General features: G+C 45.3%; 1 protein-coding gene across 1 annotated transcript in view; it reads left to right on the forward strand.

Annotated features, from left to right (window-relative positions):
* Positions 1 to 1,323: 1,323 nt before the first annotated feature.
* zgc:158766 (uncharacterized protein LOC100009641 homolog) overlaps positions 1,324 to 22,013 on the forward strand; it is a 34,402-nt gene continuing 13,712 nt past the window's right edge. The window contains 5 exon segments of the mRNA XM_064347604.1: positions 1,324 to 1,655; positions 9,879 to 10,076; positions 13,937 to 15,197; positions 21,001 to 21,207; positions 21,542 to 21,665. Coding sequence (XP_064203674.1) covers positions 1,587 to 1,655; positions 9,879 to 10,076; positions 13,937 to 15,197; positions 21,001 to 21,207; positions 21,542 to 21,665 — 1,859 coding nt within the window. The 5' untranslated portion in view covers positions 1,324 to 1,586.

The raw sequence follows: 22,013 nt of genomic DNA on the forward strand, positions 1-22,013 counted from the left end.
ATTCAGTTGAATAGTTTTTATGCTGGCTTACTTTCCTATTTTTTATGCATATTTCATTTTGAGGAGATGGTAGATATTTAATTATTAAAACTTCCAGAGTTTTCTCATACTGTAAGTAAAACATTTTTATACATTTTGATTATTCTAACTTATATTTAATATAAGTGATTTTTTATGAATGTTAAGTGCGATGATACCATCTTACCCTTTTTGGCGGGTTGTAGCTTTATTCAGGTATTGTGAGGGCTGCTCTGGTGGACACACAGTAGCCGGCTTCCCCAGGGTCACTGCAGTGTCTGTGACTAATGCTGTCTGAAAAGAATGTGAGGCGTTTCTAAATTTAACCCAACCTAATTACCAGACCTCGCTGAGTTCCCTGTTTACATACGATTGTTTAATACGTATAATCGAGGGCGCTCAAAGAAATTGCGCATTCTCACCGTACCGGTTTTCCCCGACAATGATTTCCTATGTTCAATTCAAGAGCAGGTTGGAGTGGATTCTGATGTGTAATGAGTGAATACATGACAGAGTGGCAGTTAGCACTCAGAATATGGATTCAGTCTTTCCCTCTCTTTCGTGGTTGAATAATGACCACGTTCCCATTCTGCATAGCATTTATTCAAGGGAGGATATTATTACTGAGCATGAGAACAATCTCAAATGACAAATGTCACTCATCGCAAAGCAGCCTTTTTTTCTTCCATCTAATTTCCTGTCAATCATTAGTCTGCATTAAAAATGTGTTTTGGAATTCAGAATATTTACATTTTTTAAGTTAGGTTGTATAATTAGCAAATGAGAATTCAGTTTTGAAAATTGCTTGTCTCTGGCCTGGCTGTTTGAGGAATAGGAGGTCCCACGTGTCTGGTCCCCAAATGAGTCCCTTAGTGTGAGAATGTGCTTTACTACGGTGAAGATTTAAGGGGTCACTATTGTGACGCGGGTGACCTGCACCACTGATGGTATGCTGATGTCTTCTTTTTCTTTTTTCCTTTTTTCTTTTCAAAACCAGCAGAATAAGCTGAAACCCAAGTCCATTTGTTTTTTCAGGACAAAGAGCAGCCGTCGGGGGCGGGGAGGTTTGGTGGGGGTGGGGTCGAGGGGGTCGAGGGGGGGTCAGTCAGAGCAGTACCCCTGCAGGGCAGGGAAGGGGGTGATGGGAAGGGGGGGGGCATTGTTGTGTGTGGGTCAGGTAGTGTGTTTTCTGAATGGTGAAGGAAGTTGCATCTGTATGGATTACCCTGCTGGGAGAGGCTTCTGTAGCAGCGGAGAGGGAGGGGAGAGAGAGAGCGGAGTGGAGAGGAGGAGGGGGCACAGAGAGCAGCAGAGAGAGAGAGGGAGAGCCTGAGCGTGCTGCCTCTCTCACGCTTCAACAGGTCTTCAGTGGAACATTTTCAGCTCAGCACAGCCGCCGGAGGTAGAGCCAGGGACAGCTGGGGGAGACCGTCGTGGCTGTGGACAGAGAGGGACGGAGGGGCACCGTACAAGCGTCGCAAAACTGACATGGCCGTCAAAAGCAAAGTGACGGGGCTTCACCGTTCTTTTTCGGTCGGTTGATTAATTCGGTTCCTCTCCGCTTGTACATGTTGTTACTTCACAACATGCACCCCAGAGCCAAGTCCCGGAGCTGTGACAACTACCTGAGCATAAAGGTAAGACCTGGAGAGCGAAGCCACATGCGGCACTGTGGGGAAGAGTCGCGGTCCCTTTGACCAGGGTTTTTTTTTAGGAGTGCGGAGCACCTTTTTCAAAGCAACAGTTTAGCATGGCAAAGCAGTTTTATTAACTGAATACAATGTTAAAGAAGTTGAAAGCTGACTTTGGTAATGGCGGGACATGTTCATTTTGTTTGAATGCGGTGTACCAGTTCATTGTTACGAGTCTGCATACAATTACAAAAATGGACGCTCAAAATGCAAATTGTGTTTCTCAGAGAAATGCAAATTGTGTGTTCCCTGCCAGTGTGCGAAGCTGCTTTTCTCCCATATGCCACAGAGGATAAGCAACTGGTGTTCCTGTCTTTGTGTGGAAGGTTTTCTTGTGCATAGTTTCAAGCCCTGGGTTGAAGTTGAAAATTGTGTGCGCAGGATAGGAACCTGGAGGACTGATTCCTCTGAATGCAGAAGCCCAGCTGTCCCAGGTTGTGTCAGGGCTAGTCCAGCATGAGCATGGCAGAAAAACATTTGGGAAAAGGAATTTTGTGTTCAGAGACAGGCGGTGCTGGAGGATGCCGTTGTCGTTTGAATTCCTTGCTTTGTTCCTTTGTGTGGGACATCGTTACCTGTCCGGAACGCCCATCTCCTCATTACACACCTCACATTCCCTGTTTCTGACTTTTCTGACTAAGCTCCACATTTTATTTAAACTTTACTGTGGAGTTCACAAAGGAGTTTCCCGATGGTTCTTTGAATCAGGGAATGCTGGCTTTGGGAGAAATGTATAACACACCTTCGTAAAGCATGTCTGCTTGCCCTTTGTTTTTGCATGTTCTACCCGACACCCTTCCGGAGTTAAATTTTTAATTCCATGCTTGTCATTCCATTATATTCAACAATAATAATACCTTTCCAGTTCTTGAGAGAATGATGGCAGGTGTCTTTTATAAAACAGATGTTGTGTGATCATATCTGTCAGGCTTGGTTTTGTTGGAATGTCTGTAGGTGTGGGTTGTCTTTGTGTCTTAATGCAAGGGTTACTTCACAGTCATAACAGTTTTGTTCCAGACCTGCTTCCTACAGTTGGTTTTGGTGGCCATTAATAGTCTCGACAAATTCATTCATCTTTTTTTCAAACTGGCATGTCTGTCCAGCTGGAATTTCCCAACTGCTTAGCAGCAAAATGCAGTCGCCCCATCGCTTCACCTGATTGCTTTATGACATTGGTTTAATCAAACTTCTGAGCACCGAACCCAGTCGCTTTGCTGTTGCATTAAAGCCACTGATGTTCTGGTGCTCCTTCAGCTTCAGTATTTCCCCTCAAGCTGTTTTTGACTGAGAATCAGACTTTTAGAAGATGTAGCCTAATAGTGTTGTTTGTTGTGGGATGAGAAGCAATCACACAAAGTTTTCTTTATTGTTCTTCAAGAGAACTAGATGAAGTATATGAAAATAAAAAGCCCCCAATCACTTGTGAATTAGTGTTGTGGAGGGCAATAGGTCTTTCTCTTTCTCTTTTGCCTGTCTTTGAGGGATAAGTGTTCTAATTATGTCCTCTGCTTCATTGTATGTTTATTGTGTGACTGACACAACTTTTGGAAAACCCTGTTGTTCACCTCTTGTTGTCAGTGATTGTCTTGCTATCCATACTGTGTTTACTGTGCACACAATGCAAGTTTTAGTGATGTAACTTCCTATAGGGTCAACAGGGGATGTCTTCTGTTGCTGGGCAACATGCTAATTTCTTCCTGTCCCACGATGTTTGCATCCTGCAGGACAAAGCACTGGGCTGCCGAATGATGTGAGCCATATCTGTGTAAGGGGCAGTGATGGGAAATGGAGTACATGTCCTCTTTATATCTGGGGATGTTTTGTGGTCTAAGGAAGGGTGGTGACGATAACCTCTGTGTAACTCGGAGATGCAAAAATTGGCTGGGAAAAACATAGGGCCCTGAGCTGAATTAGTCATGTTGTAGATAGCAATTGATAATATTTTGGCACTATGGCCTCTAACTGCAGTGCTTTGTGAAAAGGAAAAATGTAATGCATGGGGTGGACTGTAGAATTTCGAATTTTGTTACCAGTAGAAAAATCTAGAATAATCGCTCGCATTTTTAAAATCCTTATAACAAATATCACGTGACTAAGCCACACTGTAATATATAGGCCTATGCATTTTAGTCTGTCTATGTTGAAGTAATGCAAACATGCTTATTGACCAGCCAAGTAAACAATGGCCTTGCATTGCATGGGGACAGAGTGGGTCAGTCTTTAGGATAAAAGTGATTTGACAGATAGGACTTAACCAAGTAACAACCTAGCGGCATAAGATCACATTTCCCTGCTTATTTTCCGTTTTTTGATTCAATACATTTACAACTTGACTGACCTGCTTGAGATAATTGTAACAAGTTTAGGAAATATTTTGTTGTGCCATCAACGCCTATGTTCACAATCTAATGGTGATTTCACACGTAACCTATGGCTGCACATTGTATTTATGTTTCTATTGTTTGGGCTTGTGGTTGATGTAGCGTAATTACTACGAGAGTGTTAGCAGGTGAGTAAGCTGAGTGACAGGGCCATGAGTCACTGATGTAATGCATTTTCCATGCTCTATGAACACACACACACACACACACACACACACCTCACTGTCCTAGGTCCCCTTCCCCTCCACAGGTCTCAACAGACTGAGTTCATTTTATTATATATCTTACATTTTAAAGGTTATATGTGTAGAGCTGACATGAACATATATAATTTCCGAGAGATCTTTGTAAGCCACTGCAGAATTTATAGAGTCATGTGTTTCTGTACCAAGCCTTTTGCTGGCAGCTTCTGTTAGCCATCAAGTGGCAGGGGTTAAGATGTATGTGACCCTGTCCTCGGGTGCCACTGAAGTCATCTTTGGATCAAATTCAGAACAATAATAAAGTGTCACCTTCAAATGACCTCCAACATTTGTGAAATCTTGAGACTTTACTGTCAGGCGGTCTGAGAAAGGCAATTTCCACTACTAAAACCACCAGTCCTGCCCCTCTACCTTCTGATAATACTGCCCCTCTGCTGCTACTGCCCCTCTGCCAGTACTGCCCCTTACTACTACTGCCCCTCTGCCACTACTGCCCCTCTTCTCTATTGACCTGCTGGCCATTTGCCCTCTCTTTCCTCCAGGTAACTTCTCTTAAGCAAATCAGAATTGGAATCAAACATTCTGAGATGTACTGTAAAGAAAAGTACCTGTTTGTATGTGCCTCCTATGCACTGAATTTACTTGATTTCATCCCTGTGTGTATGTGTGTGTGTGTATGCATGTGTTTGTGTGCCTGCACCTGTGTGTTTGTGTGCCTACCCCTGTGTGTGTGTGTATGTGTGTGTGTGTATGCATGTGTTTGTGTGCCTGCACCTGTGTGTTTGTGTGCCTACCCCTGTGTGTGTGTGTGTGTGTGTGCATGCATGCATGTGCATGTGTGTGTTTGTGTGCCTGCACCTGTGTATTTGTGTGCCTACTCCTGTGTGTGTGTGTGTGTGTGTGTATGCTCTCACATTACTCTCTCTCCTGGTCACTTCATGCTCCACTGGAGGCCTGGTGCGCAACTCCTTTGTGTCCCTGACCCACTAAATGTGTCTGGTGTTCTCTCTCTCCCCCTGTTGCTCCCTGTTTCCCTCTGACTCCCCCCTGTCTTTTTTACTCTCTATATCCTCTCTTCTATTTTTTTCACATATCTCTCTCCCATTCTCACTCTCTGAACTCTCTGTCCAAAGTCACAGATTTACATTGTGTAGGACGGAGCTATTCCAGAACTGTGGGGGCTTGAACTGTACTGAAAAAAATGTCAACTGTGTGTGGGCCGACTACTGATACTGTGTGGCTATTGAACAAGCAGCGATTCACTTCTAGCCTGTCCAGTCAATATACTGTAACACTCAGGCATTTCATGGTTGGTTGGAAGTTGAGACAAGTTCTATGGTATGTACTGCCCCTCTTATACTGAAGAGAGAACAGCTGAATTTGCCCTCACGCCATAGAATTCTGTACATGACATACAGCAGGAGCAGATTCCTGGAACACTGAAACGCAAGCATTCTTTTTAGGCCCGTAACTAATGAAAGCCCTCAAGATAAACCATTTGTTTGCATTTGTAATGACTGTTTTTCAGGGCAGCAGTGCAGAATGTTTCTCAATGAGAGGATCCACCACATGTTAACATGCATATCAGTGGAAAGTTATAGAATTGAATAAAGAAACAAAAACTTAATTGACACTATTTAATTAAAATGGAAATGATGAAACTATCTGTACTATGCACTGAGTTGGTCAAGCATATCAAAATGCCTCCTTTCCTTACTTTACCTTGATTTCATTAGGGAACTTCCATAGCGGTAGCACTGTTTGACTGTAGTGTATATATTTTCTGTATGTTACACTGTATATCTGCTTGTGTGGCAGATGTCCTCAAATTTTGCTCGAGGGCATAAGGCCAACGCCCCACCTGGAATCCAAACCCTCAACCCACTAATTACAAGTCTGCTGCCCCACCAGCTCTACCTCATGGCTGCTGTTGCAAAGGCCCATGATCAAAAAGGGAGACTCCACTCCGCACCAGCCTCACCACAGAACTCCTGCTTATTACAGCACCGCAGACATTACACCAACCGGAGTCCGGAGGACTACTTTTTTTTTTTTTTTTTGCTGTGACTGGAAGACCTAAAAGCAGTAATATCCCTTGCTTAAACTGTCTGTCTTCCTGACTGAGAGACTGCACCGCTTTGAATGGTTTCTGCAGTCACAGAGCAGTCACGGCCGTAGTGAACAGCGGTTTTTCAGTGTTCAGTTTTTGCATAGGTTTGAGTTTATTACGCTTTACACAAATTCGCGCTGGTCTTGTAGGTGAAGTAATTGTTCATGGGAGCGCTTGCCAAGCTTAGCAGGAATGCAGAATGATGCCACACACCCTCACGCCTGTTTCCCGTTTGCTTACTTATCTTGCATTAATAAAAGGCCTACAGTATCCCAGGAGTACTGGTCTGTAAAAGAGTGGAGGCAAAATTGATTTTCTGTAGGGTGGGACTCATAGTAAAATTTATTGCCCAGCTCCTTGTATAACTGCTCTAATAAGTCACTGATTTACGGTCCTTTTTTTTTTGGCCACCTCATTGACGCCACCTTAGGTATTTGTCGTCTTGTTACGTGCGAAGTGCTGTGTGGTGACGTCACTCCCATTGTAATCTTTATTTTTTTCTATCAAACACAATGTTATTCTTCTTCTCCATGGTACAATAGTGGCCAAGGCCCAGCAGCATATTGTTGAGCCAGTGCAAGCGTTTGAGCATTAATGCAGGTGGGCGTGTTGTGTGGGACAGCAGCAGTGCGCAGCTGTCAGAGATGGGCGTCTAACAATGGGTGCCTTTGAGCAGCGTCTCTCAGCGTAGATGCCAGTTAATGTCTGTGGCACTGAGAGGACAGAGAGACGATCAGAACACGCGGGACGTGAATGCTGAGACTCTGGACCGATGTGTAAATGGGAAGCCCCTCCCCCCTCCCTGCCCCTCTGCTCAACCCCTCGCCCCTGCACACAACGGCCTGTCCTACGGAAATGACATCATGCAGCTGAAAAGCCAAAGCCACAGATGGGGAAAGTGACTTCCTGTGCCTTGTGTGCTCCAGGGCTGGTTTCTCACTTTTTGTTGTTGTGGCGTGACCAAGTTGAGACAGGGGAGGGGAAGTGGAACTGCACTGATATGCATGTGTTTACTGCATTAGATCAGTCAAACTCTTTGGTGAAATAGCTGTCAAAAGTTGTCATTGGATGACATCCCACATTGACATCTCACAATAAATAAACTCAGCTATGTGATGGATGTTGTCGACAACAGTAGACAAATAGACTCCTTGATCAAAATGTTGTATTTTTGCTTGGCCAACATTATCAATGATAGTCAATTCTGCTATGTTGTAACCTTATCTAAGAAACATTTGGAGTTACAATGTAGAATCATTGTCAGTGTTGACACTATGACCGTAAGAATTCTCAACCCATTCCAGGTGTAATAGGTAAAACAAAAGTCATGTACAGTTTGTATTGTCATTTTTATTGGCGGGTCATGTCACCACATCCTCCAAAAAAACCCCAGCTACCCTGCAGACACAATGAAACGGCGGTGTGAAGGACTTTCCAGGCCTTGTGTTTGCGTCCGTCGCTCGTGACGTCACGCCCACAGGTGTTTCCCCTCTCGCCAGTGGAAAGGGGAGCGTTGAGCACATTTCCTGCGACCCCCCTGGTTTCCTGTTGTGTGGCGGGAGGCTGGACGAGTGTCCGACTGCGTCTTCCAGACCAGTGCTGGCACAGAGCGTCGCCACGGGAAAGTCCTCGCGGCCCGAACAAAAACGGGAGTGGCCCAGTGCTTTAAAGGGCACCTACTGGCTGCTGAGAAAACAAAGCGCTGGAAAGCCATTGAGTCAAATAGGCTGATTGCTTTTGCAGCTGAGTTAGTGTTTCCCGTGCATCTATTTAAGCTCTTTCCCACGCTATCTCTCATTGACAATTTACAGAAACTGTGCTAATACTTTAGAGCCCAATTCAATAGTACGTCCAAAATTATGATTATACTGTATATTTTTGATGACTTTGGTTTGAAAATGTCTCTTTACGTTTTGTGTACCGATAATCCTCCACCTCCTCTTGTGCTGAGCTGTTCAATGTCTTCATTCCATTCATTGCATTGATATGAATATGACAAGCCAAAGCACATAAAACACACACTGGAATGATGAAAAATGCCTTGGGCTTTGTGTTCCCCATGCTGCGGAGATGTCTGCTGCTTTCACGCTTGCAGATTTTTCCCTGGACGGGTCCTGCTCACAGACAGCCTGGCTGGCTGGGTCAGATCACCGCTGCTGCAGTGTGGCTATGCACAGTGGAGTCATTTTAGACTTTAACTACAGGTAGAACTGAGTGGTCAATGTGGGGACAACCCAGCAAAGAAGTAAAAAAAAACTGCACTTGTAGATCTGCAGGCACGTCCATCCTCTGAAAGTCTGTGAATCTGTCCACTTTGTGTGTGTGTGTGTGTGTGTGTGTGTGTGCATTTTTGTGTGTCTGTGTGCCTCTGTATGTGCATGTATATGTGTGTTCGTGCATGTGTGTTTTGTGTGTGTATGTGTGCGTGCGCTTATGTGTGTATGTGTGTCTGTGTATCTGTATGTGCGTGTACGTGTGTACGTGCGTGTGTGGTTTGTGTGTGTACTGTATGTATACAGCAGGGTAGAGAAAGGAATGTTGAAAGAATTTATGCATGGTAATGAACATGACTAGGTGCGACTCCTCCGTCAGTAAAATACCGTGTTAGAAGCTTTGCAGAGGAATCTGGGTGGCAAAAGAAATGCTTTTTCACACTAAATCCTCAGTGGAATATTTTCACTGAATCCTGGCATTTCATCATACCTTGTAATAAATGTCAAGGGTAAAATCTCCGACACACTATACTAAACTATAATAATTAAAACAAACACATCTTAATTGTTTAATCATATAAGTGCTTTATGTATACTTTAATATGCATCTGTAAAGAGAGTGCACAGCTTTGTTCAGTGCTGAGAAATGGAGGAAGTATTCATGCCTGTCTTCAGCATAACAGCTAAATGCTGTTACCCTAGAAGTTACACAAGCATGACTGTTTTGTTTCAGTTTCTTGCAAAAGGTTGTGGGTTGAGCTATCATTGAAATTAGTGTAAAAATGTGAAAAAACAAAGCCATGTAAAACTGGCAGTGAACATTGCAGACATTGTGGTTTGATTGAATAGAACCGTTGTTTTGTCTACGCGTGTGCCATCCTCTTATCCTCATCTCTATTCTTTACTCTACAGTGAGTGACCATCTTGCATGGCTCTCAACAATTTCCTCTATAAGCATCTACAAGTAGCTCTTTTGTTAGTGGACATTGTGTGATAATGTCTCATTCTTTCTGTCTCATTCTCTGTCTCTCTCTCTCTCTCTCCCTCTCCCTCTTTCTCTCTCTGTTTCTCTACAATTCCAAAAATGCTTTTTCTGCAGGAAATACTTAAAACAGTAAATATTGCCAAAGTGTATGGTAGTACAAACAACAACAATAACATTACAACAACAACAACAACAATAATAATAATAATAATCTGTAAAAAAGAGAAGATAGAAAAGAATCATAAATAAACTCTCTCTCTCTCTCTCTCTCTGTCAGGACTCTGAATCCTTGGACAGCTGTATTCAGAGCACCCTGTCAGCCCTGTACCCTCCCTTCAGTGCCACCGCTGCCACCGTCCTGTGGCAGCTGTTCAGCGTGGTGGAGCGGCAGTACCGGGGCGACGGCCTCCGCTGCCTCATCGACTTCCTGCTGCCCGCCAAGAGGATCCTCCAGGGCATCCAGCGAGAGACATGCGTACGTGCCTGAGAGATACGCTAGCGTGCTGTCTCAGCACAGAGGGCTACGCTCATTACACTCCACATTCCATCCAGTGACACAGCTGAAGTAATTCAAGGGTACAGCGGCACTACCACGCCCAGGGTTAGAAACGGAAGCCTTCTGATTGCACATTCATTTGCCTGGTTACTACAGGATGTCAGTAGGAGACGGACAGAGAGGCAGTTTAATGGAAGAAAGAACACTACTTTCCTGGGTCGGGGTGTTTTGCTTTTGCATGTTGTCCTGTACCTAAAATCTAATCCAATATACTCCGTGTGTGAGCTACTGCAGATCACCTGCTTCAGTAAATGCCAAACTCTCCAGCTGCATATCTACATCAGTCTTTTTTTATCCAGCTTTATCTTAATTTCCCCAAGCTGTCTCATCGCTGCAAGCTCCTCAGTATGGGAGAGCTCGTGGGCATGCCTATGCAGGTGGACCCCCTGCAGTCTGAAACACTCCCCCTGGGCATTAACCGGCAGCAGCTAGGAGCAAAGGGAAGAAGCTTCTGAATGCTGTGATGGTGTGATTGAGAGAAAAATAAGAGGCTGAGAAAGTGTTGGAGGATTTGGGTTCAGAGAAGGAAAGAGGGTTAGGGAGAGAGGAAGATACTTTTAAGTGAAAAACTCAAATTCAATGGAAACTATCGGAAGCACAGTGCTGGAATGTGTTTCCAAGCCATTTCCTCCCAACAGGGGGAACAAATATCATCCCTGTGAAATAAACAAGGTCAGCCTCTTTTCCTGCATGAACTCACGCTCACAACTCTGGAGCAAGGCCTGCAGATCAGTTATAATTTAAAAAATGATTTAGTCGTCGATTGAAGCTTCATAGCATGGTACTTGAAAAGAAGGCAGATGAAAACAGAGATATCATTATTTCTTCCTTCAGAAATGATGCAGTTTATTCTGCAAATTGAGTTATCTAAAATGTAGTGCTTTATTGTTGCAAATAATGCATTTGACCTGAAGAGAGAGTAAAGACACAGAGAGAGGGAGACAGAGAAAGTACGGAACACTGACACTGAGACAGACATGGGTGTACAGGGAACATGAGGCATAGACAGAGTTTATCTTTGTTCGAAAAACCAAGCTGAAAAATAATCGCCCTGATCTACAAAGAGCTGAAACAGATAAAGAGAGCCGTAGAGGGGCTGAGATTGACTCAGGGTTTCAGGGGCTGAAATCCAACCCGGATTCACAAGGGCTTTGGCCAGAGTGGCTCTGTGTGCAAACGCCTGAAATCTTACCCCTCGAATCTGCTGAGTGCTCATTATCCCTCCAGGAGGGAAGCGCAGTTACAGCTGCGCCCGTGCTTTGTGGCGTCCAAACTGCTTTGCTCCCAATGAAAGGCTTTGTATTCCCTCCAACGTGGGCCCTTTTCAAGTCCCGATTCAGACCCACAGCGTGAGAAAACAGACTTAAACCTGCAGCCTGTAAGGTACACTAGACATAAAAAAATGAAAATTTATTATGTCAAACTATATCAAATGTTACAGATTATCATCCTTATAGTGTCCTTTATAAAAGCATCTGAGTGCATTTGTTAGCAGGCACATCTTGTCTTTGAGAATATATATTTACTTTAGCATTAGTATGTAATTGAAAATGTTTTTATTTACACATTTGGCCATTCTTGTATACTGCACCACAAAACACTACAAAAGCAAGAAACAATTGTGATGTGCCCTAAATGGACCTCTTGGTACATGCTCACGGCTGTGTAAATATGTACTTTTTCCATATTATTTCATATATAATGGGGAAAGTATAATCCTTAGGTCCAAATTAAAAGTATGATCATTCTCTTTTTTATTACGATCCCTTTGTAATAGACAAACACCTCCGCTTTTGTGTACGCATTGAGTTTGGATAAAGTGTTCGCAGTGCATGCTGGGAAAAGCAACAGGATAAGGCAGGTTTCTTTGGCTCTGTGTTAGAGAAAGCGGATGTTTCAATCTACAGCTGGTCCTAAAACGGTCACTGGAGCCAAGAGTGTGGAAATCAGTTCATATGTTTCACCAGTTATAACAACTACTGTAAATGTGGTACTTACAAGGGTCTTTTTGGTAGAGCTAACTATTGTGAAATAAAAGAGTAAAAGCATGATGCTGTTTTAACTTTTACTTGTACAACCTATATGAATTTCGTCTGCAGCATTGCTACTGATATCCCTGTGTATAATATTGGTACATACCATAAGTGGCAGGCAATGAGATGTAACCTACACATAAGCTTATTTTAGGTCTAACTGCAATGCACTTTATCATTAACACTAAGTTACTTCTAGTTTCTTGCACAGTGCATTATTTCTGCTGGTGTGTGTTTTAATGAGGTCCATGTGTGTGTTTGTGCAAAGTTCAGGCATGTGTTTATATGAGGCTCAGGTGTGTGTTTTTATGAGGCTGAGGTGTGTGTTTGTATGAGGCTGAGGTGTGTGTTTGTATGAAGTACAGGTGAGTGTTTGTATAAGGTTCAAGTGTGTGTTTGTTTGAGGCTCAGGTGTGTATTTGTATGAGGCTCAGGTGTGTATGTTTGAGGCTCAGGTGTATGTGTATGAGGCCAGGTGTGTTTGTATAAGATCCAGGTGCGTGTGTGTGTATGAGGTCCAGATGTGTGTTTGTATAAGATCCAGGTGCGCGTGTGTGTATGAGGCTCAGGTGTGTGTGTGTGTGTGTGTGTGTATGAGGCTCCGGCGTGGGTGTGTATGAGGCTCAGGTGTGTGTGTGTGTATGAGGTCCAGATTTGTGTTTGTATAAGATCCAGGTGCATGTGTGTGTATGAGGCTCAGGTGTGTGTGTGTGTGTGTGTGTATGAGGCTCCGGCGTGTGTGTGTATGAGGCTCCGGTGTGTGTGTGTGTGTATGAGGCTCAGGTGTGTGTGTGTGTGTGTGTGTGTGTATGAGGCCTGGTGTGTTTGTATAAGATCCAGGTGCGTGTGTGTGTATGAGGTCCAGATGTGTGTTTGTATAAGATCCAGGTGCGTGTTTGTGTATGAGGCTCAGATGTGTGTGTGTGTGTGTGTGTGTATGAGGCTCCGGTGTGTGTGTGTATGAGGCTCAGGTGTGTGTGTGTGTGTGTGTGTGTGTGTGTGTGTATGAGGCTCCGGTGTGTGTGTGTGTGTGAGTGTGTATGAGGCTCCGGTGTGTGTGTGTGTGTGAGTGTGCATGAGGCTCCGGTGTGTGTGTGTGTGTGAGTGTGTATGAGGCTCCGGTGTGTGTGTGTGTGTATGAGGCTCAGGTGTGTGTGTGTGTGTATGAGGCTCGGGTGTGTGTGTGTGTGTGTGTGTATGAGGCTCAGGTGTGTGTGTGTGTGTGTGTGTGTATGAGGCTCAGGTGTGTGTGTGTGTGTGTGTGTGTGTGTATGAGGCTCAGGTGTGTGTGTGTGTGTGTGTGTGTGTGTGCGCGCGCTCCGGTGTGTGTGTGTGTGTGTGTGCTCCTGTGTGTGTGTGTATGTGTGTGTGTGTGTGTATGAGGCTCAGGTGTGTGTGTGTGTGTGTGTGTGTGTGTATGAGGCTCAGGTGTGTGTGTGTGTGTGTGTGTGTGTGAGGCTCCGGTGTGTGTGTGTGTGTGTGTGTGTATGAGGCTCAGGTGTGTGTGTGTGTGTGTGTGTTTGTGTATGAGGCTCAGGTGTGTGTGTGTGTGTGTGTGTGTGTGTATGAGGCTCAGGTGTGTGTGTGTGTGTGTGTGTGTGTGTGAGTCTCCGGTGTGTGTGTGTGTGTGTGTGTGTATGAGGCTCAGGTGTGTGTGTGTGTGTGTGTGTTTGTGTATGAGGCTCAGGTGTGTGTGTGTGTGTGTATGTATGAGGCTGACTCATTCCTCTGTGTTGTGTCTCTCAGGTGAGGTTTAAAGGCCTGCTGTTGTACCACGAGGGCTGGCCGCTGTGCATTCATGAGAAGGTGGTGCTCCAGCTCGCCCCGCTGCACAAGGTGCGACTGAAGCAGGGCGACTTCTACCTGCAGGTGGTTCCTCTGGGCCGCAAATCCGCTAAGCTGGTGATAAAATGCCTGTCGGGCAGCGGGCAGGCCATCGCCGAGGTCCCAGTGGAGGAGAGCATGTACGGCAGCGTCTTCACGGCTGACTTCCTGCAGAATGTGACGCGCGACCGCAACCTGCACCCTCTGCAAAACTGCCTGCTGACCACCGGGACGGTCGTGTACCGCACGCCCTGGAAGAATATCGTCAACCCCCTGCTCATCACCAGCACCGCGGACGCCATCATGCAGGCGCGCCGGGGCGGAGCCTTCCGGGGCCAGCTGGCCACCTGCAGCACCAGCGGCTCCACGGGAACGCTGGACAGCCACCGCAGCTCCCGCGAGTCGCTCCACTCGCAGGGCGCCGACTCCGCCGCGTCCGAGCCCCCCGCGCACAGGGGGGCGGAGCCGGGCCCCACGCAGCACTCCCCGTCACCTGCAGGGGGCCTCCTGACCCCGAGCAGGGACTCGCTCAGCGCGGAGACGGGCTCCCCGTCCTCGCCCGCCGTGACGGACGACGGGGGAGGGGATAGAGACGGGATGGGAGTCGGGTCCAGGACCCTCTCCTTCAGCACCGATCTGAGCAACCCGGGCCCCCGCAGGCGCCACCCTCGCGACTCGGCCGCCTTCGAGGCCCGCAGACTCTTCCGGAAGTCCTACATGGAGGCGCTGCAGAACCCCATGAATCTGGGCTCCAGTTCTGAGTCCATACTGGAGGAGGGGACAGAGCCAGGCACAGGTCCTGCCACACCCCGGGCAGACTGCGCATCACCCACGGGCAGTGCCTCGGACGCCCGCACCCCCAGGAGGGACCTCCTGTCCAGGAGGATGGGCAGCAAGGTGTTGCCGGGCGGCGAGGAGTCTCGACCAAACGTTCCCTTTCTCCCGCTGCAGCGGGGACACAAGAGCCCTGAGCCCAGCAGGCCAGAGAGGCGTTCCAAATCCCTGGAGCGGACAAATAAGACTGCGCAGGTCAAAGGTCACAGGGCCCGCTCTTCCTCGGGGGGCTCCACCAGCGGGTCACCCAAGAAGAGCCTGAATGGGTATTCCCTCAGGTTCGGGAAGCTGGAGGTAGAGGCAGGATTACCAAGCACTGACAGGAGGAACGTCTTGAAAGAGGACTCAGGTAAATATCGCTCTGTTGCATTAAAAGGGGTTTGCTGCTATTGGTTCACCTTCTTCAGGCCAGATCCTGTGAAGTCAAATCTGAGCTTTTCTGCTATAAACAAGGAAAGCTCATTTTTCAGTTGATTATCTCCTGTAAATAGATGAGCATTTGTGTTTTGCCTCTGTGACTAAGTTGAAGCTATTTGGTGTGAGCAATGCAATGGGTCTGTCTACGTAGATTTTATTTGAGTTTTCATATTAAATACCATTGAAAGGTAAAACAATTCGCCTTGCATTTACAGAATTTATACAATTTTTCCATATTATCATTCAGTCTTACCAACCATTTTATATGAAATGTTGTAGCGTATGCCCATTCAGTCAATAAAATGACCAAATATTATAGCCACATGGATTCAAAAATAGACTTTGTTTAAGGCAGGTTTCATTTGGGAGTTTATACACAAGTGTGTAATTATGAGGAGTCACGTGGGGAAAGACCAGCTGTAGGAGAAGATTTGCACTTGTATTTGGCAGCTTTGAACTCACCACTCATAATTGTGGTCTGGTGGACTTTACTGTGTCGCTGTGTGGGGTGGTAGTATTTGTTTTGGGCTGGTGTGAATGTGGCCTGGTGGACTTTACTGTGTCGCTGTGTGGGGTGGTAGTATTTGTTTTGGGCTGGTGTGAATGTGGCCTGGTGGATTTTACTGTGTCGCTGTGTGGGGTGGTAGTATTTGTTTTGGGCTGGTGTGAATGTGGCCTGGTGGATTTTACTGTGTCGCTGTGTGGGGTGGTAGTATTTGTTTTGGGCTGGTGTGATACTGTGGCCTGGTGGACTTTACTGTGTCTCTGTGTGGGGTGGTAGTATTTGTTTTGGGCTGGTGTGATACTGTGGCCTGGTGGACTTTACTGTGTCTCTGTGTGGGGTGGTAGTATTTGTTTTGGGCTGGTGTGATACTGTGGCCTGGTGGACTTTACTGTGTCTCTGTGTGGGGTGGTAGTATTTGTTTTGGGCTGGTGTGATACTGTGGCCTGGTGGACTTTACTGTGTCTCTGTGTGGGGTGGTAGTATTTGTTTTGGGCTGGTGTGATTGTGGCCTGGTGGACTTTACTGTGTCTCTGTGTGGGGTGGTAGTATTTGTTTTGGGCTGGTGTGATACTGTGGCCTGGTGGACTTTACTGTGTCTCTGTGTGGGGTGGTAGTATTTGTTTTGGGCTGGTGTGATACTGTGGGCAGTGCCCTGCCCTGGAAACTACCTCATCCTGGCTCATCAGGCCAGGCGTGGTGCAGGAGGGGCCTCTGTCTCTATATCTCTGCTTATCTTTCCAGAGTTTCTGTTTTGCCAAATGGGACTTTACAGTGTGAGTTCACGTTAGGGAACCCCACTGTTTCATTTAGCTGGCTCCTTCCGGCTATTGAAAGTAAAAAAAAATGAGGGAGTTTATTTAACAAACCGTTGACAGACAAACTCAGCTTGGCCAAGAAATGTCAATGTGTGATTCCCCAGGGATTTCAGCTCCCCCAGTTTCAAATGCAATATGTATGCAATAATTTGGTGTCAGTGTAGCCTAATGAATAGGTTGTTAAGCTTGTAACCCTGCAGTTGTAGATTTGATTTTCTGGTGGAGCACTGCTGTACTGCCTTATCCTTGAGCAAGGTACAGAATTGCATCAGGAAATAATGTAAAAGTGTATGTAAAAGAATATAAGTTTGTAAGATACAGTGTATAAGTTGCTTAAGGGTGCTTCCTTGAATGCCTAAAATGTAATGTAAATGCCAGTGATGCTAAATATATCAAACCCTGTCATGGGCTAGTCTCTGAGCAGGCATATGTTAACTTAGATCTGATGCTGTTGTCAGTGGATACAGAGCCATTTAAGTCTGTCCACGTAACCCTGCTTGAACATTTTAAGCAGAAATAACCATAAACTTAAATAATAAGTTTTGAGCACCTTTATTATTTCATCTTTAATAATTGTCACATTCTCAACCCTAACTTAAGCACAAGGCAAAATATACAAAAAACATAACATCAAGTATTCATTGTTTTCAGTTGTGAGAATGCATGCTGATTTCCTGAAATTACAGCTCTTTAATCACAAAGGCCATGCGTCCAGTTCCCTAGGTCCATCTCTCAGTCTCCTCAGTTGAATACCTGGGGTTGCTAGCATAGAATAGGTAAGACAGAATAACATGTAAGAGATATGCCTGATAAACACATGTGGAGAGGGTATAATTCTGTGCTGAGTTTGAGAGTTCCTGTGCACAGTATTCCTCTGTCACACAGTAATTGCTGTTGGCCTGGTGCATTATGGGCTGGGTTGGGCTGCTCCAGTCCCAGATGGATAGCTTGCCTCCCACACAAAGGGGCTCATTGTACCTCACCAAGCCACTGGGGACTCTGTAGGAAGGCTTAAATATTGTATCTACCCTTATGTAAGTGCCATTCTCTCCTGAAACCTTAGAGCAGAATGAGATGGACTCTGACCTTACTCTGAAAACAAATACCCCAGCTTGAGATTCCACTAAACTTGATGTGCGACGCAGTTACTTGTGCTCTAACTACACCTCGCTTGAGTCACTCCAAGTAATTAGCCAAAATCCATGTTGTGCTAAGCCCAAGTGACGGTGACAGACATGGCCGAAACAGAGCCGCCCAGTAACAATGCACTGCTGTGCTACAGAAAGTGTATATATAGCCTGTGGACAATATGGCTCTCACTGAGGGCAGTGCGTGACAGGCTGTGGTCTGCATTTCTCACTGCCTGTGAAAACAAGGCCGTTTCAGACGCACATAGCAAACAGTAGCGGTGGTCCCACATCGGCACAGGAAGCGCTGTTAGCGGAAGACAATGGTGCCGGGCTGGGGAGAGCACAACCTGGACCGAAACGAGGCAGGACGCGTTATATGGCTCCTCTTAATTTGGGTAGAGATAGGGAGGGGGCTCACGCTCCATAATGTTTTGTTATTGGTTTTCTGGTTTTCCTGTGCTGTATGAAAAAGTTTAGATTTGCAGTTAGTCATTGGAATCCTGACATTACTCCAAATCTGTATTAGTGCAGATATTAATTATGAAGTTAGGATAAGTGTCACCTGTGCTTCGTTTTGGGAGATGATTCAAACAATACCGTTTCACACTTTAATCCCATCCCTGTACTGTATTCCTCAAAGTGGTTTTTACATTAACTGAGTGAATATGAGCTTTTATGATGGCGGTTGTGGGAGTGGGAGTCACGTGCAAGAGAGATTTATTATTTAGAACTTTGTGTTGTGTTCTAATGCACAAGAGTTCATGTGTGAAAGAAATTGTTGTCCGTTTCCCCGTGAACAGTGAAGCCATCTTGTCACAAGGTCCTCTGTTCTCTGCCACATGCATAAGCATGAGCCTCATACTTCTGCAAACTGCACAGGAATCATTTCATTTCACATTTGTGTCTGGACTTGCACAGTTTCTGTTGTTTCTTCACGTTGCTGAACACGTCATGATTTCGCCCTGGCTGCTGTTATTGCAGCATCTGCGCCCGGAGGGAAAGCATTCTGACTCACAACAAGGGGGGCAGAGAAGGGAGGAGATGGGGTGAAATAAATAGAGGAGAGAGAAAAGAGAAGGAGAGGGGGAGTGAAAGAGAAACCGTAAATTGGACGGCGTGCAGCCGCTGACGGTCAGCCCCAGGGAGCGAGGAGGAGCTGCGCAGATGTGTCTGCCAGCGTGTGGGCGTGTCCGTGGCATTCCTTTACACAGCCCCGAGGGGACCATCTCTGCGCTACGCTGTGCGAGGTGACGGTGATGAGTGCTAATAGCATCCCAAGCCACCCTGCGTCTGAGAGTCAGAGGGTACACCTGTTCCCCAGTGATAAGTCAGCCACAGAGGAGCTTCTTTCCACACCTCCAGCTCCCTTCTGCTGCTCTGCACAGTCAACTGGGAATGAATGACCTGGAATGAGTTCTCCCCAAGTACGGAGTTCAACTCCAAAGTGTTCTGGGTAAATTGTCACTGCACAAGATATCTGTGTTTATTCACTGTTCCAGGACGGGTAAATGAATTATTTAAACAAAAATTTGTTTATTCAGAAATCTTTGAGTAATGATTAATGATGAGCTTTGATTGACTGCTTGAAATGATCAATTTGTGATCACATAATCAAATAATATTCAGTGTCACTCACAGATTGGACTGTAGATTCACTTCATTAGGTTTGAGCTGTTAGTGACAGTTAGTGTTCGCTGACTGACCTGGGCATAATGCCATCTGGCCTTTAAACCATGCAGAGAGGAATGTGTTGTCTGGGGTGTTTGCGCTAACAGGAAGGTTTGATACTATGCGTTTATCCAACATGTTTTTGGTTGTAAGTAGAATTGGTTCACATGTCCACATTTCTATATCTGCCCCTTTCTCTCATTTGGAGCTGGTGTCTGTGCTACTCTCTCACACGGCTGCCATGCAACCTGTAGCCTGTGCAGACGCCACTGCACCTGGAGCTCAGACCTTCCTTTGGCACACTCATACTGCATGTGAGCCCCTGTCTGTTTTCACACTATTAAAGAGCTGAGAAGGGAGGGTCGGTTCAATTGAAGACACAAGTTTCAGAAGATGCTGCTGTTCTAGGCCTAGACTATTGGCCTTATCATGTTGTCGTGACACTTTTTCCATCTTTCTGGAGCATATATAACTGTACAAAACTATTTCTTTCTAAAATACCTGAGATCACATTCACACCTGTTCACGTAAAATAACTAACACCCTGGTGTTCTTCACACCCTTTTTTGTTTAGTTTTGCTTCATACAAGGACAATTCAGATAAGCCTAAAGTAATTAGCAAATTACCTATGGAGTCCACTTGTTACTACTCTATATATTGAACAAATTGGTTTTACATTGTAACACTGCTATAATTTTTAATCAAGCTCAGTATCTAGTTGTCTGCCTATGGAAGTTGTATGGTGAGTATATACTGCACATACAGTATGTTTTAGAATACAGCTGCCTTATTCTGTGTTATTTGCATATGAGAATGTGTTACAGTACATCCGTTCCTTTAGTGTTATTTATCCTTTATTTTACGAGAATAATGCCACAGAGATTGTCATCTTTTTTTTCAAGGGAGTCTTTACATATACACAGCTACAAAGACAATATCTTAACAACAAGACCCTTAAACAAGTGATAAGACAGACTATAGCAATATACAGTACGGTGGGTAGATAAGATTAAAAGCTGGTGCACTCCTTGGTTGTTGTTTAGTTATAAATTTAACCCTTAAATCAGAGAACAGTGTTAACGTGGCCAGATGAAATAGATTCTGAAGATTATTCCAGCTTTTGGGTGCAAAGTAAATAAAAGCCTATTATTTCCTAAGTTCTGTGCTTGGTTGAGGAATTTTAAAAGGCAACAAACTGCTGGAATGAAACTGAAAGCTATTAGAGCTACTCACATTTCAGTTCAGTATACAGCTCTAGTAAGAAGGGAGCTTTCCTAGAATGGCTTCATAAATGAGAAATGCTAGTAAACGGCCTTATGTAGATTTAGTGAAGCTAAACCAGTCCAGTGATGTGGCATTTATGATAAAACAATGCGCTGCAATACACTTTGTCCAAGGCCTGTAAAGAAGTGGAAAAAGCATGCAAGTGTGCCACCATAATCAATAATAGGTAAAAATGTAGATGAAACCAACCTTCTCTTAGCCTCGGACCTGTAGTAGCCTTCATGGGTGAAGTAATGCAGGGTTAGTGAAGCCTTTTCTAACCACAAGGCCACTAAACCCGTATCGAGGTTGATGATTGGTTGCTGACTCTAGCATGTCGCTTTCTATGGCAGGGCTACACGACAATGGAAATGTTGCAGATCACAGGCGGAACAGCCAAGGCGGAGAGGAAGCGCCGTCCCCAAAGCCCACCAATGGGTCCCCTAAGCTTCAGCCTGCTGCGTCTGCAGCGCCACCTGCTGACAGCACCCTGCAACTGCCCAGGCTGGCATCTGAGGTGAAGCAGGACCTGCTGGAGTCTGGTGCCTTTACCCTGCCAGGTAAGTGTGCTGTGTCTGTCGTTACCACATATTTTCTCCCAGTCACTGACAGGCAGCTCAGTTTATACTATCACTTTTCAATGAAATGCGACTCTGTTGTCATTCAACAACCAAGTCTGCAGTAAATTTATTTTGTCTAATACACTCAGCATGAAGGTGTCCCTGATGCTTTACTGACATTGAAAATACTACAGAAACCATATTACAGTGTACAGTGAGAGTAATCTTCCATTTTCTGCATGAAATCAGAGCAGGATATCAGGTTCAGCGCTGTGACATATCAGTAAGACCCCCGCAGTGTCCAGTCACTGTCCTGACTGACACTCTGTCGCAGGTAACAGAGACCGCAGCGGGAGGGCGGTGCTGCAGGTGTGTACCCGGAGTCACGTGTGGACAGGAGAGAGCTGCACGGGCAAAGAGCTCACCGCTCTGCTTAGCTACTACTACACCACGCTCCGGTAAGAGTCTTCACCGGCTAGTCTCAGTCAATCCCTCGCCAGTGCTTATTTTCAGACCCAGTGAATGAATTTCAGGCCAAACAGAAGGATTTTACCTCAGCTAAGTTGCAAAAATGACAAAAGAACACTCATCAATAAAAGAATGATCAATGATTACTTAAAAAGTCCCAGGTGCTGTTTTGGAAAAAATAGAACTTTTTCGTTTGGGTATGGTAAACATTAATATCTACCTTGTGAGGAACATTTACATCTAATCAAACATGCATTTGGTACACTCAGCTACATGCTTTCTCCTAAGGTCAATTTTCAAACACTTACTGACATATTGCCTGAAAACCTTAAATTAAT

Source organism: Anguilla rostrata, chromosome 1, assembly GCF_018555375.3.
Source record: "Anguilla rostrata isolate EN2019 chromosome 1, ASM1855537v3, whole genome shotgun sequence".
Lineage (NCBI taxonomy): Eukaryota > Metazoa > Chordata > Actinopteri > Anguilliformes > Anguillidae > Anguilla > Anguilla rostrata.